This window comes from Heterodontus francisci, chromosome 41 (assembly GCF_036365525.1).
Source record: "Heterodontus francisci isolate sHetFra1 chromosome 41, sHetFra1.hap1, whole genome shotgun sequence".
NCBI classification, from domain to species: Eukaryota; Metazoa; Chordata; class Chondrichthyes; order Heterodontiformes; family Heterodontidae; genus Heterodontus; species Heterodontus francisci.
In genome coordinates this window covers 27240871-27265910 of record NC_090411.1, presented here as the reverse complement: position 1 = coordinate 27265910, position 25040 = coordinate 27240871, and the positions used below count along the sequence as shown (strand labels likewise).

Here is a 25040-nt window from a genome sequence, read left to right as displayed (position 1 = left end):
ACAAGCAGCACAAGCAATGATAGGTCCCCTGTTTCATGCATAGTCTGTTGATTTCAGCTGTTCAGTGGTTTGGGCACTACATTTGGTCTCCATGTTACTGGGTTCAAAAGGGATGAATTAGCCACATATCCGTTTCTGATAACCATCCAGCAGAGATCACTGAATAGTTATCTTAAAATTAGAGCTGAGCAATTTAGGAGTGAAATCCAGGAGCACTTTTTCTGTGCAAAGGGTTGTGGAAGTTCTCACTCTCCCAAAAGCTATTGATGCTGGGCTAATAGAAATTTTCATGACTAAGATCAACAGTTCTTTGTTAGCTAAGTGTATGGAGGGATCTGGAACAAATGCAGGTGAATAGAGTTGAGGTACACATCAGTTGTGTTCTGATAGAATCACAGGACAGGCTCAGGGGCTCGAATGGCCTACTATTTCTATGTTCCTAAATATGCTTTTTGTTGATGTCAGGATAGGATCAGGCTCGCTGTGATGCCCTTCAGTATTGAGTAGTCTACAGGTGCGCACTGATTCAGGCTAACATATGAAGATGAGTTATTGAGCTCTATGTTGCTCAGTCTGTCGCCAATAATTTGTTTTATTGTTACAGTCAGTATTTCTGGACAGATGAGCGAGGGAAGAAAATAAAGTGTACTGCACCACAATATATTGACCTAGTGATGACGCACATCCAAAAACTACTGACCGATGAGGAAATTTTCCCTACCAAGTATGGTAAGTTCTTTATTCTCATGAATTTAACTATTTTCATGTATGTTGGGTTTTCTGCCTGTTGCTCTGTCCAAAATCAAATAGGGCATTTGTATGCAAACACGGAACTGGTCTGCTTATACCTACCCACAATCCATATAAATGCATATGCTGTAAAGAACAAAGAACAGTACAGCACAGGAACAGGCCATTCGGCCCTCCAAGTCTGCGCCGATCTTGATGCCTGCCGAAACTAGCATCTTCTGCACTTCCGGGGCCCATATCCCTCTATTCCCTTCCTATTCATATATTTGTCAAGATGTCTCTTAAACGTCACTATCGTATCTGCTTCCACCACCTCCCCCGGCCGCAAGTTCCAGGCACTCACCACCCTCTGTGTAAAAAAAACCTGCCTCGCACACCCCCTCTAAACTTTGCCCCTCGAACCTTAAACCTATGTCCCCTAGTAACTGACTCTTCCACCCTGGGAAAAAGCTTCTGACTATCCACTCTGTCCATGCCACTCATAACTTTGTAAACCTCTATCATGTCGCCCCTCCACCTCCGTCATTCCAGTGAAAACAATCTGAGTTTTTCCAACCTCTCCTCATAGCTAATGCCCTCCAGACCAGGCAACATCCTGGTAAACCTCCTCTGTATGCTCTCCAAAGCCTCCACGTCCTTCTGGTAGTGTGGCGACCAGAATTGCACGCAATATTCTAAGTGTGGCCTAACTAAGGTTCTGTACAGCTGCAACATGACTTGCCAATTTTTATACTCTATGCCCCGACCGATGAAGGCAAGCATGCTGTATGCCTTCTTGACTACCTTATCCACCTGCGTTGCCACTTTCAGTGACCTGTGGACCTGTACGCCCAGATCTCTTTGCCTATCAATACTCCTAAGGGTTCTGCCATTTACTGTATACCTCCCACCTGCATTAGACCTTCCAAAATGCATTACCTCACATTTGTCCGGATTAAACTCCATCTGCCATTTCTCCGCCCAAGTCTCCAACCGATCTATATCCTGCTGTATCCTCTGACAATCCTCATCAATATCCGCAACTCCACCAACCTTTGTGTCGTCCGCAAACTTACTAATCAGACCAGCTGCATTTTCCTCCAAATCATTTATATATACTACAAACAGCAAAGGTCCCAGCACTGATCCCTGCGGAACACCACTAGTCACATCCCTCCATTCAGAAAAACACCCATCCGCTGTTACCCTCTGTCTTCTGTGACTGAGCCAGTTCTGTATCCATCTTGCCAGCTCACCTCTGATCCCGTGTGACTTCACCTTTTGCACCAGTCTGCCATGCGGGACCTTGTCAAAGGCTTTACTAAAGTCCATATAGACAACATCCACCACCCTTCCCTCATCAATCATCTTCTTCACTTCCTCAAAAAACTCAATCTTGACCTTTACTCTGGTTTTCATTCCCAAAATGGTTACTTGGCAAACGAATATTGTAGTGACCTGTATAAACCTATATGTATGTTGTGTATTGGTGCACTTTGGTGCACGTTTTGTTGGGGTGGCAGTGGTGCCGATGACAGGCCGGAAAACTGGAGACAATCCCGCCTTGGCCATTTCGGGGAGCACCGACTGGACTTTTATGTCTTGTCAGGGCAGCTCATTGGAGGGCCGGCAGCTCTTCAGTCCTAGCAACACCACCAGGAGTGGTGGCCACTGCTGGGACTGCACTCAACCGGGAGAAGCAGTATGGACGCTGCCCTCGGATCAAGGTAGGTGGGGTTGGGGGTCGCCGGGGCCAGTCAGGTAGGCCCTGGTGGGGTGGGGAGGAAGATCGTGGCGGGGGTTGGGTGCAGGTGTTGGTGGGGGGAGGGTAGTGTTGCTGCAGCAGTGGCCGTTGCTGCCTAGGCACCCAATTAGGAGCGCCCACCCCCTCCCCCACAGGGAGGCCACCAGTGTTTACCTGGCAGTCTCCCCATGCGGCAGAGGGCCCACCCATTGCTGGAAAAATGCCAGTGAAGCAGGGAAGAGGCTCCTAATTGGCCATTTAAGTTGCTCAGTTGGCCTTTGAGCAGGAGGGCCGTCCTCCATCTTCCCGGCCACTGTCAAAAATGCCATGACGGCGGGAAAGCAATGGTCACGCCACCGCCTGCCTCCTATCCTGCTTCTTCAGGCTCTGTAAAATCCCAGCCCTTGTGTGGTAATTCACTGTCTCGGATTGCAGATGGTGGATCAGTGATTGACCTGTAGCATTCAAAATTTACTGCGTTGACAGCTCTAAATGCTTTGTTAATTCACACCTGTTGAAAAGAGGATAAATTCTGCAATTGTTCTATTCCTCATACAACAATTGAATCTGGGACAAAATTTTCACACCCGCACCATCCAGCTGTTTTGTGTCTTTGTGCGCATGCTTGTCTGTGCATGTGATTGTCCATGCATATGTAAAAGAACTGTTGATTTTGTGAAGTTGACTGGTCTCCCATTCTGCCAACAGGTAAAGACTTCCCGAGCTCCTTTGAATCACTCGTTCAGAAAATCAGCCGCTACCTCTTCCACGTTCTTGCTCATATCTACTATGCCCACTTCAAGGAAGTTGTGGCCCTTGAACTGTACCCACACCTCAATACCTTGTACACGCACTTTCTGATCTTTGTCAGGGAGTTCAATCTCATTGACCCCAAGGAAACAGCCGTGATGAGGGACTTAACGGATGTTCTCCTCTCTGGTGCACCACAGCCCCAGAACCATGTTAACCACAGATGAGCCAGACGGCCAATGCACATCATGGATATTAGAAATATTTTCTTTAGTGGAAAGAGTAATAACTTAAGAGATCATGTTGCCCATGGCAACGTTGAAGTAACATGTGACCAACAAATCAGTGATTCCAAGTGGCCCAAAATGGTGACTGCGTTGAACCCCCAGTACTGCAGTTATCCTTTATGACAGCCTTACTGAATATCATCATTGTCTGCCAATGCTAAACTGTATAAGGTGTTATTTAGCCCCGTCCTCCTTCATGCTCAGTGACGGCAAGTAATGAGTTTTTTTTTCACTTTTGCAGAAGATTCCCATAACTTGTTTGCTGCTCGTTATGGATCTGTTGGCATTCATGAAATAACTGATGTCACTTGCTGTCACGGGTGAAGTATCCAGTTTCTTCAGGTCCTCCATTACTATTCTCCGGTTTGGCGTGGAATGTGGTGTGAATGCCACAAATCTGCAGGCAGAGCAATGAAATTGGAAAGATCCTTAGAGAAACATATATGGCTTGTAGTATAGAACAGATAAGGGCTTCCGTTGTATGCATATAGATTTTTTTGTTTTGGTTTTATTTGTTAACAATTCCTGGGTATATTTGTAACCAAACTGGAGACAGCTTTTGCTTCGAGGGGCATGCTGCTATTCCTGCTCCATTTTCCTAGTTCTATTATTGGTTGGTGCCAACAAGTGAACTCTATTGAAGTTAGCCCACATTTACTGATCCTAATGTTTCAGAAGGTCCTTTTGTGACTTGCAACTTATTTTATATCCTGCATGCAATCTTTGAGTTATCTATGAGCTTAGAAGTGGCACTGATGTCACATGAACTCAAAAGAAAACCTGTGGCCATCAATGTTCCATAAAACTGGTATATATTTGACTCTTCTTGGCATGAATTTCTGTGCTCATCGGAGTGAATGTAGCTTGTGCTGGGGAACAGAACACTTTCTGTTGTGAGCATCAGGCACTCAATTACAGCATGCATTATTTGCAGAGTAAAGTCCCAACAACGTGCCTCAGCTGTAGAGCCGTAGTCTCGGAAAAGCCTTGTCTTGCTGCGCCAGTATGGCATATTTCCGTTTCCACACCCTTGCCAGCTCCTGAGCGAGATTACCAGGCGGTGCCAGATCAGGGTTTAGTCTGCGTTGTAGTCCATTTTTGTGGGGCAGGATTACGACTGCTGAAAGTTCTATTTCTTTTATTTTTACATTAATGCATTACACTACTGACTTGGGAGTGGTGGGATAGATGAAAATAGTTCTGCTGATGACCTCAGAATCGTGGGTGTGAATCACCTCCCCCTTGTGCCTGTGGGTTTTAAGTTATTTGTATGAATTTTACTGCGCCTTGTCCTTTGGAACCAAATTAACTTTTAGCATGTTGGAATAAAAGCCAGCATCGCAGGTAAAGGTCCTAGCTCTCCCTCCTCTGCTTACAACTAGATTTATATAGTTTGAGAGGTGGTGGGAAACAATGGTTTAAGTCCTGAAATCATTTGGATTGTGTCTCATGCACTTTTTTTCTGCTTACTAATATTTTTAATCTTGTATATTGGGATAAGCTGCCATGACCCCGCTGTGGTCGCAGAAAAGTTGAGTTACGTGAGGTATCCTCAAGATCCCAATACTCATCCTATATTTTCCTGAGATCTTTGATTCCAGAGCAGATCTAAAGGTCTTTATCATAGTGGAAAGGTTTGTGTGACCCATTAGCGAGCCCCCCCCTTTTTTCCCCCTCCTTTCTCCATTCTCCTCTCAAGCAGAAGCTTTGACACAGCAATTTTTAAATTATTTTCTCTGCTCTCTTTAACACTATCTTTGTAAGAGCTGGAGGCCATTCCCACTGTTGCAGAATCACATAGAAAATACTGTGACATCAGAAGCATTATGATACCTTAGAGAGTCACTCCTTTTTTCTGTTAAATGTGAGTTAGGTAAATTATGGAACACAGAGATTAAGTAAAACACAGATCTTGTGTACTAGCAATAACTTGAGTCCAATGAACTCCTGTTAGATGTGCATTTTAAAAGTTTTGTTCATTCAGTAGAAACATACCCCAGCCAGGGCCAATCCCTCCAGGAAAGGAAGGAGTGGTTAGAAATGAGCAGCTCATGGACTTTGATCAGTAGAAAATCAGTTTTAATTTTAATCTCTGTTTTGGATTTTAGAGCATAGCTGGTAATAATTTGACTCTAAAGGGGTAATTTTACGGTGAAGGCCATGGTATGTGGGGTGGGAGGGGTGTGGGGGGGGGGGGGGGGGGTGGGGAGGAGAAATGTCTGCTTTTTAAACTGACCAGATTGGGTGGCCACAACTGGTATACTCTGTCAGTAACATCTGAAGTGGACTGGGTTTATGAGGTGCCAGTTTTATTTCCAGGTTTACTTTTTAAAGACCGTAACAATGCAATGTACTTCAATTTATTAACATTTATTAATCTGTTAATTTTATTAACCTTATCCTGATTTGCTCCATGATAAGGTCATCTTTGCAAAGGTTGTTATAAAATATTTAAGAATCTCAGCGGTGACTGGAAGGTTTGCTTTTTTTAATTTTTGTTTCTCCTGTCAAGTACAAATACTATTTATTTTGGCAGGATGTGTTCTTTTTGATTGGAGCAGAACACAGGCTGCATGATCACTTCACTTGGAGTGACTGGTGCGTAGATCACCTGCTAGCACCATGATACGTTTGCGTGTAAATGCATATTACAGTAGTTTTAATCCAGGATTTGTGGGTTTAAATTTGGCATGTTTACACGAAAGAAGTGCAGCTGGCAACAGATGTGTGGATTTCTCTCTCTCTCTCTCTCTCTGCTGCACTTTTTTGTGTAAGCAAACTCCCGTTCTAAGAACTGATGGCATTGTAGGTTCAGGAAGATGTGGTTCTACTGTTTAGAATAAGGACACTGGTTTTAGTTCTGTAACCACAGAGAGACCGACCCGATGCTTTTAACTCTCTGGATGCTGCACAGCTACAGAGACTGGCTCAGGGCAAATGTAGGCAAGCGGCACACGCGCGATCCCACTCCTGAAACATGAGGCAGTGGCAAGCTCAAGCGAGAAGCACCATAAAGGGAGGAGTTTGAAGAGGGAGGAACCGGCTGCTTCGGAATAGAAAATGACTTAGAGTGAGTAGCTACAACGCCAAATGTTGTTTAATTTTTTTTTTGTGTGGTGGAGGGGCCAGGAAATTAGAAAATGATGTGTCCCATGTCATTTGTAGAAACAGTGCCTACATGACTGGAAGTGAAGGGTTCGCAACCAAGGAGGTGGCTCCAGGCTGAATTCATGAGAATTGCAAGTATGAGTGAGTTATGTTGCCTGATGCCACTGAATGATTTTTGTTTTTAACAGTCTGAATGATTACTCCCTGCTGCATTCGCTGTACATTGTGTTAGCAAGTACAGGGCTTCCATTTTACTGTTTTTGACTTTTTTGTTTGTGTGGGAAGCAAAGACCTTGAAACGGGAACTTGTAGAAATGATGGTGTTTGATGACAGAACCCCTGGGTGTTTTTGGACGAGTAGCAAGAGGAGTCACACACATTGTTTAAATGTACATATCAGGGTTAAAGGCTATGTTGGACTGTGCTGATGTACTTGAGTGGCGATGAAGCCAGTCTCTGTCATTCTGAAGCTGTGACATCCTTTTTGGGTGCAATATGCAGTGTTTTAGTTTTTTAAAATTATAAAATTATTGAGCAGATGTATGTGTTCTCTCGATGCTTCACTCCTGGGCTAGTGGACTAGAACTCGTCTGCTTGACTTGAGATTTGAGCGTAGCCACTTAGTGTGATTACCAAGGTGGAACTTACCTCATTCCACAGAAAGCAAATTGGGTTGGGTTCACTCTTGGAGGAAGAATCATTCGTGATCTTGGTGGCTGGAGGTATGGAGGAGTGTTGGCAATGATTTCTGTTGCATCCTCTCATCTTTGAACTTGAATAATCATTGATTTTGATTTCTGCTGCTGACTACTTCTGAGATAGTGATGAGGGTGCCTGAAACATTGCCAGGTGTGGTGCATTGTAATGAGTCCCGGAGACAAATTGCACCCCAGTTATCTTTCATATAATTTTATTTGATTACTTGTAGACTTTTAATTTTATTTCTCTCTCATTGAAAGCCCTTGGGCTTGGAATGCGTGTGAAAGGATAGTGTGGTGTCCTCAGCTATTCACTGTTGGTGCACTCAATGATTGGCTAACAGGAAGGGGTGTGCTTACAAACTGACAGTACCAGATCAAAAGGGATGCTTTGGCTTCAACCCACAACTGCACTGATGGTGCCAGCTTGTTGTTACAATGAGTTGTTAATTTACAGGAAGCCTATAGTAGTCTATTAATACTGGATGTAATAAACTCTTAAGATCATACATTGCATCTCACAAGAAAACTGAAAAATAAAAAAATAACTTTAACATTCACTGAACATGTGTGGTTTCTGGCATTCTTTTAACTTTCCATATTTTTTAAACTCCAGTTATTCTATAGACTTGTATCTAGCAAATATTTGTCACATTTTAGGGTTACACTTGGTTACAGATGCAAAATAATGTAAATGAGCAAGTCAGTTATTGACTTCATCCTGTGTTTACTTAACAGCAATTCTACATAGTGGCCTTATAGGGATACAGCTTCACCTTAGTAACACTATCATCTAACGTACTGTTTACAATGTCATAGAGATCTACTAGTCGTTCTTAAAGTCTTAAAAAAAAAGTTTCCTTCGATATTAAGCTCTGATCTAAAGTTTCTGCTTTTAATGGTCACACCCTTTTGGCAAAGAAAGAAAAATAAAAATCTTGCTCCAGCTTCCCCCCTCCTGAATATATCACTGTTTTACAGGCACCAGTCCCTCCCCACTCTGGCCACTGAATGTTCTTAATGTGTAAATCTAGACAGTGGGGTGGCTGAACCAAATTCTATGCTCATCTCACAAAGGCATATACCCTTTCTGACTCCAGATCTCCCCTAATAGCCCAGTGGTGCAGAGGGCAATGGTAATGGCTCTATTGTTGCCCTGGCTGAAAGCACCTAATTTCTACACAGACTAAGGTACAAAATTTGGGACTTCCTAGTCTGCATCCATCTAACAATGGTGCAAAGACAAGGGTGCACATAGCTCTCACCCCAGATTCTTCCAAGCATTTGTATGGAGATTTTGTCTGATCTACCAAGAACCACAAGTGTGGGAGTCAGATCTTTCTATGACATAACTGTCAGCACCACTCCAAAGCAACACCGGTGCTTTGCATTCCCTTTATGGTATGGAGATTGTGTGTTTAAATTTGTACAGTTTGCATTAAAAAAAATTTCAAAGACTGATTTATTTCTCGTATATGACTTTATTTGTTAATTTAAACTAGCCCACTAAATTCATATACAAATTTACAGGTTTGTTCAGTTGATGAGGAAGTACTATATTGATGGCGTCAAAGAAAACATGTGGCGGACGGGGAGAAAAACCCCACCTTGCATGTAAGCATCCTGCTGCTTTTTGAATCATCCGTAGCAAACTTTTAATTCTTTGAGTTCTGTACTGTGTAATAATCTCTGACTTTGATATACAGCACATTCAGCTTTACTGCATCGTATTAACTTTTTAAAAAAAATACACACTTGGACATTGTGTACATACAGGAGTTTAACATACAGAACTATGATCAGGAAAGGTGCTAGGAAAGAAATATCAGTGGCAGAAACACAGGACAGGATGGATGCTTTGTCTGTCCAGCCTAGAATCCGAACCTCCACTATCAAATGTACAACCCTTGCCCTTGCTCAATCCAACCAAGGGGAACTAAAGTATTCAAACTGGGAGGGAGGTTCAGTGTTTATTTCTCCAAAAGCGAACTATGTTGTTAAATTTTGTTTTCACAATGGGAGATTGATATTGGTACAATGCAGAGTTTTGTGTCGTTTGATTCTGCCTACCCAGCTTTCCGAGGCTCTGCCAATAGGTGCAAAACACAGAGGGAGGAACAGAAGCTTTTTTTTTGTTATTGAGAGACTTGGGTCAAGGCCTAATTGCCCTAACCAGACCATTCTCTTTGGAGTTGCATAAAGGAGCGACAAACTCCAGTCATTCACAACGTAGTTAGATGCTGTGGTGGGATTGCAAGTTGCTATGGAAAAATGAGCTTGATGGACCAAATGGCCTCCTTCATTTGTAGTTGGTGATATTGGCTTATTTCGACATTGTGGAACATGAGCTTATTTAAGAAAAGCATTTTTTTTGTGTAATAGCATAGGCTCTAAATTCTGTAGGCAGTCTCCAGGTCTCACAAGAAAATCCACTGGAAACTCCCAGGCAAACAGCAGAGACCAGGAAGCTAGGAAAAGGTGGAGGGTTGGCTCTGTTAATTATCGATGGTATTAGCGCAATAGAGAGGGATGACCTAAGTTCAGGATGTAGAAGCAGTTTGGGTAGAGACGAGAAACAATAAAGGCAAGAAGTCACTCATGGGAGTGATGTACAGGCCCCCTAACAGTAATCACACATGGTAGGACAGAGTATCAAGGAAAACATAATGGGAGCTTGTCTGAAAGGTACGACAATAATCATGGGGGGATTTTAATCTACATATGGACTGGAAAAGTCAGACGGACAAAGGTAGCCTCGATGAGTTCATAGGATGTTTTCAGGATAGTTTCTTAGAACAGCATGTTCTGGAACCAACCAGAGAACAGGCTATACTAGACCTGGTATTGTGCAATGAGATGGTGGGGAAAACTTCTAGAAAATCAGGTTAATTAGGGAAAGCCAGCACAGATTTGTGAAGGGAAAATTGTGTTTAACTTGCTGGAGTTTTTTTGAGGAGTTAACAGAGAAAGTTGATCAGCGTAATGCTGTTGATATAGTGTATGTGGACTTCCAAAAAGTATTTGATAAAGTGCTGCACAACAGACTTGTGAGCGAAGTTATAACTCATGGAATAAAAGGGACAATAGCAACATGAATATGAAATTGGCAGGGTAACAGGAAACAGAGAGTAGTGATTGGATGGTTTTCAAGCTGGAGGAAGGTTGTAGTGGAGTTCCCCAGGGGTCAATGAAAACACTGAATATCAGATTGAGGACAGGGCTGAGTTTGAGGCTGACATCACCACCCAGGCTCCAGAAAGAAAGGGCACTTGAGTGAGATACCACGGGCTGCTGGCTCCTGATATATGTTAATGACCTAGACCCTTAGTGTACAGGGCACAATTTCAAAATTTGAGGATGATACAAAACTTGGAAACATTGTGAACTGTGAGGAGGATAGTGTAGAACTTTAAAAGGACAGAGACAGGTTGGTGGAATGGTGGACAAATGGTAGATGAAATTTAACGTCGAGAAGTGTGAAGTGATTCATTTTGGTAGGAAGAACATGGAGCGATAATATAAAATAAAGGGTGCAATTCTAAAGGGGAGTGCAGGAGCAGAGGGATCCGGGTGTATATGTGCATAAATCATTGACAGTCACAGGACAGGTTGAGAGAGCAGTTAATAGAGCATAACATCCTAGACTTCAATAATAGGGGCACAGAGTACAAAAGCAAGGAAGTAAACTTATATAGAACACTGGTTCAGACTCAACTGGAGTATTGTGTCCAGTCCTAGGTGCCACATGTTAGGAAAGATGTGAAGGCATTAGAGAGAGTGCAGAAAAGATTCACGAGAATCGTTCCAGAGATGAGGAACTTCAGTTACGTTGATAGATTGGGACTGTTTTCCTTGAAGAGAAGGCTGAGAGGAGATTTGATTGAGTAATTCAAAACCATGAGGTCCGGACCGAGTAGATAGGGAACAGCTATTCCCATTGGTGGAAAGATAGAGAACAATAGGGCACAGATTTAAGGTAATTGGCAGAAGAAGCAAAGGCGACATGGGGAAAAACTTTTTCACGCAGAGAGTGGTTAGGATCTTGAATGCACTGGAATGAGAGTGGTGGAGGCAGGTTCAATCGAGGCATTCAAGAGGGAATTGGACTTATTTGAAAAGGAAGGATGTGCAAGGTTACGGGGAGTAGGTGGGGGAGTGGCACTAGGTGAATAGCTCAGACAGCCAGCGCAGACACAATGGGCCAAATGGCCTCCTTCTGTTCTGTAACATTTTTGTGATTCTGAGATAGGATTAATTGGTGATTTCATAGTGAAGGTGCCCCTAGGTAGCAGCAATCATAATATTGAATTTTACCTTCAGTTTGAGGGAGAGAAGAGTGGGTCTACGACTAGTATTTTAAACTTAAATAAGGGTAATTATGAGGGTATGAAAGCAGAGCTGGCTAAAGAGAACTGGCAAATTAGTTTAATGGACATGTCAATAGAGATGCAGTGGCAGACTTTTAAGGGATATTTCAGAATACACAGAATAGTTACATTCCAACGAGCGAAAAATATTCCTTGGTTAACTAAAAAGGTTAAAGATAGAATCAAACTTAAGAAAGAGTATATAATTGTGCAAAGATGGAATATAAAAAACAGGAAAGAATAACTAAAAGTTTGATAAGGTGGGAAAGATTAGAGTACAAGAGAAAGCTAATGAGAAATATAAAAGCATAGTAAGAGTTTCTACAGATATTTTTAAAAAAGAGTTAAAGTGAGTGTTGGTCCTATAGAAAGTGAGTCTGGGGAATTAAGGGAAAGAAAGGAGATGGCAAATGAATTGAACAGGTATTTTGCATCGGTCTTCACCATAGAGGATACAATTAACATCCCTGAAATAGCTGTAATTCAGGAAATGGAAGGGTGGGAGGAACTCAAGAAAATTACAATCACCAGGGAAATCGTACTGAGCAAATTGTTGGATCTGGAGGCTGACAAGACCCCAGGTCCTGATGGACTTCATCCTAGGGTCCTAAAAGAAGTGGCTGGTGAGGTAGTTGATGCATTGGTTGTAATTTTCCAAAATTCCCTAGATTCAGGGAAGGTTCCATTAGATTGGAAAATAGCAACTGTAACTCCTTTATTCAAAAAGGGTGGGAGACAGAGAGCAGGAAACTACAGGCCAGTTAGCTTAACATCTGTCTTAGGGAAAATGTTGTAGCAGGGCACTTAGAAAAATTCAAGGTAATCAGGTAGAGTCAGCACAGTTTTGTGAAAGGGAAATCATGTTTAAGCAATTTATTGGAGTTCTTTGAAGAAGTAACATGCTGTGGATACAATTTTTACAATTTATATAAATGATTTGGATGAAGGGACCGAAGGTATGGTTGCTAAATTTGTTAATGACACAAAGATAGGTAGGAAAGTACGTTGTGAAAAGGACATAAGGAGGCTACAAAGGGATATAGATAGGTTAAGTGAGTGGGCAAGGGTCTGGCAAATGGAGTATAATGTGGGAAAATGTGAAATTATCCATTCTGGCAGGAAGAATAAAAAAAGCATATTATCGAAATGGTGAGAGATTGCTCAGAGAGAGCTCTGAGATGCACAGGGATCTGGGTGTCCTCATGCATGAATCACAAAAAGTATGCAGGTTCAGCAAGTAATTAGGAAAGCTAATGGAATGTTATTGTTTATTGCGAGGGGAATCAAATACAAAAGTAGGGTTATGCTTCAGGTATACAGATGAATTGAACAGGTATTTTGCATTGGCCTTCACTATAGAGGATACAAGTAACATCCCTGAAATAGTTGTAATTCAGGAAATGGAAGGGCATTGGTGAGACCACATCTGGAGTAGTGTACAGTAGTGGTCTCCTTATTTAAGGAACGATGTGAATGCGTTGCAAGCAGTTCAGAGAAGGTTTACTAGACTAATACCTGGAATTTGCAGATTGTCTTATGAGGAAAGGTTGGACAGGCTTGGCTTGTATCCACTGGAATTTAGAAGAGTAAGGCGACTTGATTGAAACACAAGATCCTGAGGGATCTTGACAGGGTGGATGTGGAAAGGATGTTCCCCTTTGTGGGAGAATCTGGAACTAGGGAGTCACTATTTAAAAATTAGGGGTTGTCCAATTAAGAGAGAGATGAGGAGAAACTTTTCTGAGGGTCGTGAGTCTTTGGAACTCTCTTCCTCAAAAGGTGGTGGAAGCAGAGTCTTTAAATATTTTTAAGGCAGAGGTAGATTCTTGATAAGCAAGGGGGTGAAAGGTTATTGGGAGTAGGAGGGAGTGTGGAGTTGCGGTTACAATCAGATCAGCCATGATTTTTTGATTGGCGGAGCAGGCTCGGGAGGCTAAGTGACATTCCTGCTCCTAGATTGTATGTATGTATAATATTGGGAGCGTGGGAGAATCTCATGGAAGTTCGGGGCCAATCTGAGTCCAAGACTGCCTCTCTGCACCCAACTCCACCATTCCTATGTCCTACTTATGGGTTATTAGTCAATCTCAAAATTCTGGATGTAGTAGTTTAATTAGCATTCCTGAGCTTTTGATAGCCAGCCTGTGACCCCCTTGCTGGATAGTGTAGGTGTGTGAATATCAGATTGAGGACAGGGCTGAGTTTGAGGCTGACTTCACCACCCAGGCTCCAGAAAGAAAGGGCACTTGAGTGAGGTACCATGGGCTGCTGGCTCTTGTAACCCCCAAAAATCAGCACCACTGGGGAGCAGTTTTTAAATTGTTTTATCTTTTCAATGGGTTAGTGCCCATTCAGTGAACCCTACTTGGTGAACAGAGGGGTACTGCCAGGTGATATCCTTTTTACATGCGAATGTACTATTGCTTTTGTGATAGTTTGTTTCTTTATTCCATCTGGCGGAAAGCTAGCCTCTTCTAATTCTGGTTGGAACAGAAATAACAAAGTCTTCCTGTGACAAGGGACTCTGACGCATGTTGGTCTCAAATAAGCCCCAACTATTCAAGTGGAGTATAGAGAAGGGTGGACTTGGCAGACAAACTAAGTATGTTAAAACTCTTGCTGCTGACTCATTTGGAATAGTTTCTGCGATTATTTTGGTCATTCCTGACTGTGTTTGTTGTTCTCTGGCTATTTCTGGTCCTGTATATCTGCTTCATCTTTCTTTAGGCCTGATGGACTCTAATTCTTTGTTGATATTTCTCTTCGCCTCCAACAATAAGAGTTGATTTTAATGGTTCATGCCTTGAAGTCAATGGGAAGGAAAATTAGTCGGGGTGTAAATCTGGCCTGCTGCTGCCCGTTTCCTGCTGGATGGGAAGAGTTAAAATCGACTCCTCTACCTCTACCTTCACTGTGTTTCTTCTGCTTGTCTAGGTCTAGGTGTCTACCTCACCACATCCCTGTCCATTTCTCTCTGTCCAGCTCTATCCCTGTAAGTTGAAGGGCCAAACATGTTAACCTCTTAGAACTCCCAAGTTTGAAGAGATCAGGTATGATCTAATTGAATGGCAGAACAGGCTTGAGGGGCTGAAAGGCCTGTTCCTGTGGTCTTAAGAGATGCACCAGAGCCAGACTCACTTCCAACCTCAGTTCCTGTGATTCATCATCATATCTTATATTCTGTTCTAAAACATAGATATCAGAGATGAGGCCCAATGTTCCAGTCTGTATTCTAACATCATCCCATTCAGAATGCCGAGTCGCAAAAAAAACCCTCCTAGCCATCACTATATTTCAAATAGCAGAGGCACCCCTGGATCGCTGTTAATGGGAAGCTTCTCCTCAATGACAGAAGCAGAGAAGAAAGTAAAGTGGCTGCCCGCATAATGATTTAAACACAACCTTCTGAGAGTGGTTTCTCTACAATCCTGCAGCCTGGAGCAAGGGATGGAGAAGACAGTTGACAATTGAAATGACTCACACGTTTTCAAATGGTAATTTTTTTGACCTTTCAAAGCCATTGACTTAATAACATCGAATGATGGTTTGTGCTTCAATGGCGCTCAGGCCTATAAGTCGCTGTTGAAGCCTCTTGCGTGGGCGAGATAGGCAACGTTTGCATAAAACAAGACTGGTTCTACCAGCCTGAAGTGTCAGCAATAAACTGGGAAAGAACTGTATAAAAGTACTTGCTTTTCCTTTGACTTTTATCTGAATCAATCCTATCCACATGGCTACAAAGTGCTGGATGCAAACAGGAAGAGGATTCTGCTAAATTTCCTGGCCGGAGTTGCCCAGGATAACTGCATGGATCTGGGATGTAAGCAGTTTTTGCTCCCGCCCAACCTACGTTCCCTTGTTTCAGCGGGAGGTTGCATGGAGGCTGCGAGGGGAAGGTTTGCAGGGCATAAGCCTCAAGACCCTCAATCCAACGATATACTGGGTTCTCAGTTGACAGGTTACTTTGGAAATGAGTCCCTTAATTTCCTGAAGCAGACGCGAGCATCATGGGTGCATCAACTCAGAAGGCAGAGGCTCCAACCTCGCGTGGTGGCCCGTACAATCCTTAAATAATAAAATGAAATGGGACTATAGAGGTTGTATTCAGTTCTGTTTTCTTCATGTTTAAAGATATTTACATCCTCACAAAGACCGCGTGAGATGCCTCGTTTTCAAATAGTTTTTTCTTTTTTTTTGCTCAACTTTTACGGTTGACTTTGTGTGCCATTGGAAGATAAAAGCTTGGGTTTCTCTTTCAAAGAAGACGAATGTTTGGAGTCTCCTCGTCTGAAGTGCTCCACGGACTCTGAATCATTCCATGCCCTGGGCATGCTCTGGGCCCCACGGATTGAAGTCCCTGAAGGATGGCTATACTGCCCGTTTTTTTCATCTAAAAAGAGGCAGAGAAAAAGGGTAAAATAAAGTGGCAAAATAAGAAGAACCTGGAAGTCTGAGAATTAAAGACGGAAAATTCTGGAAACACATATCTGGGTAGTTCAGCATCTGGGAAAAAACAAACCTTTGACCTGAAAGCACTTAAGTCTTGATGCAGGGTCCTCACCTGAAATATTAACTGTGTCTTATGCTTTTGTCAGTTGCTGTCAAACTGCTGTGCACTCCCAGCATTTTCTGTTTTTGTTTCAGTAAAATCAAATAATCTGTTTCAAATTATTGTCCTGTAATCACAGTATTTCGCATCATTCCACCATTTCTGATTCTTCCTCGAGGTAACTTATTCCAACGCACTCCTGGCTAGCTCGCCCACATTCTACCCTCCGTAAACTTGAAATCATCCAAAACTCTGGTGCCTATGTCTTAATTCGCACCAAGTCCCATTCCCCTATCACCCCTGTTCTCGCTGACCGACCTTGGCTCCCAGTCGAACAACGTCTCTTTTTTAAAATCCTCCTCCTCCTTTTCAAATCCCTCCATTGCCTCACCCCTCCCTATCCCTGTAATCTCCGACAACCCGCCAAGATATCTGCGCTACTCTTGAGCATCCCCGATATTAATTGCTCCACCATTGGTGGTCGTGCCTCCAGTTGTCTAGGCCCCAAGCTCTGGAATTTTCTTTTTTTAATTTCCAAAATATACTTTATTCATAAAAATCTGTAAAAATGACATTTCCAAACAGTTTAAAACAGCATCAAGTCAAAGAATACAAACAGTGCAAAGGTGATCAGTTACCTTCTATACAATCATGAGTTGCCTCACAACCCTTCCATTTCATTGTCATGCCATATACATTTTTACATTTACAGCACACAAAATTTCTCCGATACAGTTCGAGGGGCTTCCCATGGATCCAGCCCCTCAGTTCAGCTTGGTGGGGGAACCTTGCACTGTGGTCTTTCCCCATTGAGCCTTTGCTGCGGCTGCCCCAAGCTTTAGTGCGTCCCTCAGCACGTAGTCCTGGACCTTGGAATGTGCCAGTCTGCAACATTCAGTGGTGGACAACTCTTTGCGCTGGAAGACCAGCAAGTTTCGGGCAGACCAAAGGGCGTCTTTCACCGAATTGATAGTCCTCCAGCAGCAGTTGATGTTTGTCTCTGTGTGCGTCCCTGGGAACAGCCCGTAGAGCATAGACTCCTGTGTTACAGAGCTGCTTGGGATGAACCTCGACAAAAACCACTGCAACTCTTTCCACACCTGCTTTGCAAAGACACATTCCAGGAGGAGGTGGGCAACCGTCTCTTCCCCACCACAGCCAACGCGGGGGTACTGTGCGGAGGGGGTGAGACTTCGGGTGTGCATGAAGGATCTGACGGGGAGGGCCCTTCTCTCCACCAGCCAAGCTACGTCTTGGTGCTTGTTTGAAAGTTCTGGTGATGAGGCATTCCGCCAAATGACTTTGACGGTCTGCTCGTAGAACCATCCGACAGGATCCACCGTCTCCTTTTCCTGTAGGGCCTTGAGGATGTTCCGTGCAGACCACTGCCTGATGGACCGGTGGTCAAAGGTGTTTTCCCGCAGAAACTGCTCCACGAAGGATAGGTGGTATGGCACGGCCCAACTGCATGGAGCGTTCCGCGGCAATGTGCCCAGGCCCATCCTTCGCAACACCGGGACAGATAGAACCTCAGCACGTAGTGACACTTAGAGTTTGCGTACTGGAAATCTGCACACAGCTTGATGCAGCCGCACACGAAGGTAATCATCAGGATGAGGGCCACGTTGGGTACATTTTTCCCGCCCTTGTCCAGAGATTTGAACATCGTGTCCCTCCGGACCCGGTCCATTTTAGATCCCCAGACGAAGGGGAAAATGGCTCGGGTGACTGCCACGGCACAGGAGTGGGGTATGGGCCAGACCTGCGCCACGTGGAGCAACAACGTGAGCGCCTCGCACCTGATGACCAGGTTCTTACCCACAATGGAGAGAGATTGCTGCCCCCACATGCCCAACTTTTGTCGTACCTTGGCTACTCGCTCCTCCCATGTTTTGGTGCACGCCCCGGCCCTTCCGAACCATATCCCCAGCACCTTCAGGTAATCTGACCTGACGGTGAAGGGGACAAAGGATCGGTCAGCCCAGTTCCCAAAGAACATGGCCTCGCTCTTGCCGTGGTTAACTTTGGCTCCCGAGGCCAGTTCGAACTGGTCGCAGATGCTCATCAGTCTGCGCACGGACAGCAGATCCGAGCAGAAGACGGCAACGTCATCCATGTACAGGGAGGTTTTGACCTGAGTGCCTCCGCTGCCTGGGATTGTCACCCCTCTTATGCTCACATCCTTCCTAATAGACTCAGCAAAGGGTTCAATACAGCAAACAAACAAGACCGGGGAGAGAGGACAGCCCTGTCTGACTCCAGATTTGATCGGGAAACTTTCCGATTCCCACCCATTGATTGAGACTGTGCTACTGATGTTTGTGTAGAGCAGTTGGATCCAATTGCAGATTCCCTCCCCAAACCCCATTTTGGAAAGCACGTCCATCATGTAGGTGTGCGATATCCTGTCAAAAGCCTTCTCCTGGTCCGGGCTGATGAGGCAGGTGTCCACCCTCCTGTCCCGTACGTAGGCGATCGTATCCCTGAGTAGCGCGAGACTATCAGAGATCTTCCTGCCGGGTACAGTACAGGTCTGATCGGGGTGAATCACCAACTCCAGAGCAGATTTGACTCGACTGGCTATGACTTTGGACAGAATCTTGTAGTCAACATTAAGCAGTGAGATGGGCCGCCAATTTCTGATTTCTGCCCTCTCCCCCTTCTGCTTGTAAATGAGGGTGATGATGCCTTTCCTCATGGATTCTGACATGCTGCCGGCCAGGAGCATACTCTTGTATACTTCCAGCAGGTCCGGGCCGACCCAGTCCCACAGGGCCGAGTACAACTCGACCGGTAAGCCGTCGCTCCCGGGAGTCTTACTCGTCTCGAAGGACTCGACGGCCTTTGTCAGCTCATCCAGAGTTAGCGGCTTGTCCAATCTCTCCCTCCTGCTGTCATCTAAGACCTCTGTGATAGATGACAGGAAGGCGACGTCATCTATGTACTCCCTCCTGATATCTTTCCACCTTTCTACCTCACTTTCCTCCTTTAAGGCAATTCTTAAAGCCTCCCTCTTTGACCAACCTTTTGGTCACCTGACCTAATATCTTCTTATGTGGCTCAGATATATTTTGTTTTTAATGCTCCTTTCAAGCACTTTGGGACGTTTTATTTCCTTATTCCAACGCACTCCTGGTTGGCCTCCCACATTCTACCCTCAATAAATTTAAGCTCTTCCAAAACTCTGCTGCCTGTTTCCTAATTTGCATCAAGTCCCGATCACCCATCATCCCTCTGTTCGCTGACCAACACAGGCTCCTGGTTAAGCAATGCCTCAATTTGTTTTCAAATCCCTTCATGGCCTCACCTCTCCCTATCTCTGTAATCTCCTCCAGCCATACAACCCTCCGAGATCTTTGTATTCCTCTAGCCTCTTGAGCATCCCTGATTTTGACTGCTCCAACATTGGCGGCCATGCCTTCAGCTGCCTAGGCCCTAAGCTCTGGCATTCCCTCCCTAACCCTCTCTGCCTCTCTTTCCTCCTTTAAGATGCTTTGTAAAACCTACCTCTTTGACCAAGCTTTTGGCCATCTGCCTGTATAGCCCTTATTTGGCTTGGTGTCAAATTTTACTTTATAATACTCAAGCTTTTGGGACTTTGCATTACGTTAAAAGCGCTATATAAATACAAATTGTTCACTGAGTGGCCGAGAAACATGGGGTGGATGCAACTCGTCCAGGACATTTTGTAGATTGAATGCGGGGGTGGGTGTGGTTGGAGCTCTATTGAGGGCTGCTGTTCTGAGAGGGTGTCTTCTGCATCACTGAACAACGTCTGTAATCTGAACAATGGCTGTAATCTCTCCCTCAAATCCTGTTACGATCATCAGCCTATTGGGCCACAGCTAGATGAAATATGGATTCTACAAGCTGGCATCATCGAGCTCGCCCAGCTCCCCCAGTTGTCAATGTTTCCATTCAGTTCTCATAGTTTCTGTTCCATTTAGACTTTTCCCAGCTGGGACACAGTGGCTTATCCTTTGAGGGTAGTAAATCTTCAGCTGTGTAGTACGGCAACACATACTATTACTAGGATACTCCTCATTATCTCAGCATTGGTAACGCTGTCCTCCCAACTGATATCCAACAGTTCCTTTGCAGATCATATTCCAAAAGCAACTAGCTTACATACATTGGTCCATGGTTATACGAACATGCACGCTTATCACACGTACATACACAGACAATACACAGTACAATGGTATTGATTACATACCTGCAAGTGCCTGAACCAAGGGCTGATCATGTGCACTTAATAACTGTGCTTGGATTGTTTCCACAACTCTCTTAAACCTGCGGCTGGGCCCTGATGGAGACAAAGAACCTGTTAACGTTGAATGTTATATGCATAGTGATTATGGTACAGTTCTAGCAACAGATTGTATATTCACATTCCAACATTTGTGACTATTAGTGAATTGAGTAAATCTGGTCATTTGCAGGCTGACACCGGGGGAAAAAAAGGACAATGAAAACCTCCATTTGTTGCATTTAAAGTGGTTCTATTGTTCTTCAGAGAAGGGAACCTGGCCTCCCTATCTGATCTGGTCTACAGCTGATTCCAGTCCCTCATTTTGTGGTTGACTCCGAGGCTGACAGTTTTCTCAGAAAGCTCCAATTAGCCCCCAGTATCCACATCCTTTTAGGGTTCTCGATTTCTAGTGCCCTACGTTTGAGAAACTGCTTCCTGATCTCCCTCCTAAATTGTCAAGTTCCAATTTTAAAATTGTCTCCCCTTGTTCTTCATTCACCCACCAGGTGAAATAGTTTCTTTGCATCAACTCTATCAAACCTTTTTAACATTTTATACTCCTCAATCAGATCATCCCTCAATCTTCCATACTCAAGGGAACACAAGCTAAGTTTATGCAATCTGTCCTCGTCATTTAAATCTCTAGGGCCAGAGATGAAGCTGGTGAATCTGTGCTGCACTCCCTCCAATTCCAATATCTTTCTTGAGGTTTTTAATGTTTTTACAGGACTATACTGGCTCACACACAACAAAAGAAAATCTTTACAAGAGTTTCTCAGTAAAGTACAGAAATTACATTACCTGGGAGATGCTTCCAGTTCTCCCTGATTGTCTCTCACCTGACATTAGAGTGAACGTGACAGAATAAATCCCGTTCTCTTTCTGTGCCTCGCTCCCTTCTGCGTATGTGATGTCCACCTGGAACTTCACAGGTTTCTGGAAGACAGTTGGGCCTCCGACCGATTTGTACTCTGCACGGAAACTCGTCTGCGAGATAACGCTGTGACTCAAACTGGGAATCTGGAGGAAAGCAAAGGTTATTGGGACCTAAATTCCTTGCGTTCCCTGCTTTTATTCCTCTCCTCTCCTAAGGACTCTGACTCTTACTGGGATGAAGTTCCATAGGCACCAAGAGCTTCTTCGAGACTGAGAGGTGGCTATTCTTTATCTACGAGCCTAAACGGGAAGGCCTAGATTTTTCCTCCCTGAATTGGGTTGTACCGCTGGCCCTGAGAAACTTCCACCCCCATCCCTAACCCAGTCCCTAACATCAGCACCATGGTCAATGACATACAGGAGACATTCCAACCTCCGTCAAGGAGTTGGACCCGTCTTAGGGCTGCCAACAATGGTTGAATGTATTCTTGGAGGTTTCATGTCTCTGACCTCTCCACCCCTACATTCCCGCCACTGGTTGCCCAACACATCCATCCTGACAGCGCACGCCTTCCCACAGCCAATTGGAAAGCGAAATGACTCTTGGTCAATAATCATCTATTTGAATAACAATCAGTCCAACTGACTTTTGTCCAATCTCCAATATTTTTGTAACGAATAAAAAAAAAAGAGTATTCGGAGAAAATGAAAAAGAATAGTAATTTTATTTTAATTGCCCTGCGATTTTTCTCCTGGGTTTGTTTGCAGAATGCTCTAGAGACAAATCTTCAATTCCTGGAGACTCCAGGCTAACCCTGGAGAGTTGGCAACTGGAGCCTGCCTGGCCCGTCAGAGCGGGGAAGAGGAGATGGTTGGCAGGCTCCCTTAAAGAAATTTCTTCTTGTGGATGTTGAGGACTCTAGATGGCAGCTCACTGCTGGCACTTTTCTAGGCCCCTCTTTATGTGACCCAGGGCCAGTGCGCCCTCCCTCCCTCCCCGTGCCCCACTCCGAAAGCAAGGGTACTGAGGCTTGCTCAAGATCAGTTAACACAGCACAGGCCAGTGACTGAACCCGAGACTTCCCCAGGCTCTAACGCATCTTGAGAGAGAACAACTGATTTTGGCAAAAGGAATGGTTAGGCTCTCACTGAGAGGAAGGCGTGCACAATGTCTGCTTTGATGGAGCTCAGAGGCTTATCTCTGATGACAACAAATATCTGCTCTTCTTTGTCCAGGTTAATAAAGTTTCCAAACCATGACTTCTTAGCAAGTCTGCAAGGTAAAGAGAAAACAGGCGTTACTTAGCAGGAAATTGAGCATGAAAGCCGGAGTGCAGATGAGGAGGGCTGTGGAATTCAGATACAAGATCAAGTACTCTCTCGTCAGGTACAGCATGGGTTAGATGCCGAGTAAACTTCCTTTTGTACTGCCCCAATCACTACCAGTTCAGGTACAGCATGGCTTAGATAAAGTGTAAACTCTCCCTTGTACTGAACTGGGTTAGACAGTGTAAACTTCCCTCTACATTATCCAGTCAATCACTCCCAGGTCAAATGGAACACGGGTTAAAAGCACAGTTAAAGCTCTCCCTACGCTGTCCCATAAAGAGTTCCTAGATCAGCTACAGCAAGAGTCAGATACACAGTTAAAGCTGTTCCTACAATGACCCATCAAGTACTCCCAGCTCCAGTAGAGGACAGGTCAGATACAGAGTAAAGCAGCCTTTGTTCCTGCTCATCAATATGCTACACTCTCAGTCTCCCTTCCACACCAAGGTGACATCTTTCCGACAGTATGGTCACTCCAAATGAGATGACTAATTTAGTGCCATTAGTTGTGGTTTCATTCTGTGGCACAGTGCTCACTATAACTGCCCGCACTTATCCATGACTGAGGAAATTCACACCATCACTTTGAGCTGGATTTAATCTGGAATCTGAGAGACAGAGTCCAGTCATCCCACCCCCCCCCCCCCCCCCCCCACTTTAAATTATTTTAATATTATTTTTGCAGAAGTTATAATGAGATAATCCACAGATGAATAGAACCCCCAGCAGAAAGTGTTCAGGACCCCTCGCAACAACTGATTAAAATCATAGAATACAATCATAGAATGTTACAACACAGAAGGAGGCCATTTGGCCCATCACATCTGAGCCAGCTCTTTCGAAGAGCAATCTAGTGAGACCTGCCCTTTCCGCAAATCCCTGCACAGACCTCACAACCTGTATTTACTGTGAATTGGAACTGGCAGATGCTGAAGCAGCCAGTTCATTCATGTGTCTTGTCAGGCAGAGGTAAGTGCAAGGCAGCTAACATTGCTCAAATATCTCCAGCCATTTACCTTCCAATCCTCGGGGAAACACAGATGGCTCCCTCATGCTCCAGTACTCAAGCTCTCGGCCAATTCAGCCATGGAGGTGAAGAGTGCTGAAGGCTCTTCATGTGGTTAAAGGAGAGATTGGTTCTACTTGAAAATCTTGAGACCATTTGTACAATGTACAACAGCACTGAGGTGCCCAGCAAGTGATCATGGAAATGATGTCCAGAGATGGGTTAATGAAGGAGTCAGTTACTAGTAGATCTAGCATGAAGGGAAGACAATGACGAAGGTGGTGGCGGCGGGGGGGGGGGGGGCGGGTGGGGTTGTGTGTAGAACTTTGAAGTGTGAGGTTGGTGTACATTGTACTTACTGACTACTGAAGAATGTAAGAATTTTTAGTAAAGCCAAAGGCCCAACATGCTCCTCCCATTCTGGCATTAAAATACTCAATCAGAAAAAAGGAAAGGAGATAACGAGGTGAACAGAGAGAGAGAGAAACTAGAGATAAAATAGGTGAGCGAGGCAGTGAGAATGAGAGAGAAAGAGTGAACTATAAATAAGAAGAGAAACTAGAAGATGGAGAGTGAGATAAAGAGAGAAGTGGGAAAACCAAGATTAAAAAAAGGGGTCGGAACGAGATAAAGAGGAAGAAAGAGAAGGGGAAAACAGTGTGAGAAAATAGGGAAACAAAAAATGAAGGAGGCCAGGGAGAAAGTGAGATCGGAATAAGCCCAAAGTCGCAGATAAACTGGAGACTGTGTGAGCAGGGCAGGAGGCTATTCTCTACCCCCTGCTATTACTCTTGACATTACCCAAAGAGTTTAACTTACTCAGGTGATGACTCCGGTGTCAGGCTGGACATTTCCTCTGTCGGTACTGTCCGAGATGGGGGAGAAGGAAGAAACATGGTGTCAGTGTAGTCTGCAAGGAGAGCTTCCGCGGCAACAGTCTTCATTTTGTAATCACGCTTCCTGACTCTTCATTCATTATGTGGGAAAATGCCCAACCCGGTGACACAGTGGCAATTCTTGATGCTGCCTTGTGCCAGCAGCACCAAAAAAGCCATTCTGCATGTGGGAGAGCGTCTGCAGCCTGTTCAAATATAGAGGGCGTCACAAGCGAGGCCTGATCCTAGCCTCACCATCCTCCCAGCAGAGCTCACTAGATGGTGACTGGGAACGGGAACCTGGGCTGATTTTAACCCCCTCTCGCCTGGAAGGGAGGGTGCTGAGGCCAAATATGGCAAATAACCTGGAGGCGTTCTTCGCAACTTAACCAGTCAAGCAACAACAACAACAATGACATAGATGCTTTTTGTTTCAGAATCATAGAGTGGTAGGGCACAGGGGGAGGCCA

At 44.4% G+C, this 25040-nt stretch overlaps 2 protein-coding genes across 3 annotated transcripts in view; one reads left to right on the top strand and one right to left on the bottom strand.

Annotated features, from left to right (window-relative positions):
• The window catches only part of LOC137353390 (MOB kinase activator 2-like), a 57097-nt gene extending 51418 nt beyond the window's left edge, over positions 1 to 5679 (top strand). For both annotated transcript variants that reach the window (XM_068019613.1, XM_068019612.1), the window contains exons 4-5: positions 605 to 729; positions 3182 to 5679. In XM_068019613.1, coding sequence (XP_067875714.1) covers positions 605 to 729; positions 3182 to 3450 — 394 coding nt within the window. In that variant the 3' untranslated portion in view covers positions 3451 to 5679. The remainder of the gene's footprint in view (positions 1 to 604; positions 730 to 3181) is intronic.
• A 10209-nt stretch (positions 5680 to 15888) lies between these two features.
• Positions 15889 to 25040, bottom strand: part of LOC137353656 (serine/threonine-protein kinase BRSK2-like) — a 186589-nt gene continuing 177437 nt past the window's right edge. The window contains exons 15-19 of the mRNA XM_068020009.1: positions 24515 to 24560; positions 22510 to 22633; positions 21324 to 21504; positions 20449 to 20538; positions 15889 to 16073 (exon numbers count right to left, since the gene is read on the bottom strand). Of these exons, the coding sequence (XP_067876110.1) occupies positions 15889 to 16073; positions 20449 to 20538; positions 21324 to 21504; positions 22510 to 22633; positions 24515 to 24560 (626 nt within the window). The remainder of the gene's footprint in view (positions 16074 to 20448; positions 20539 to 21323; positions 21505 to 22509; positions 22634 to 24514; positions 24561 to 25040) is intronic.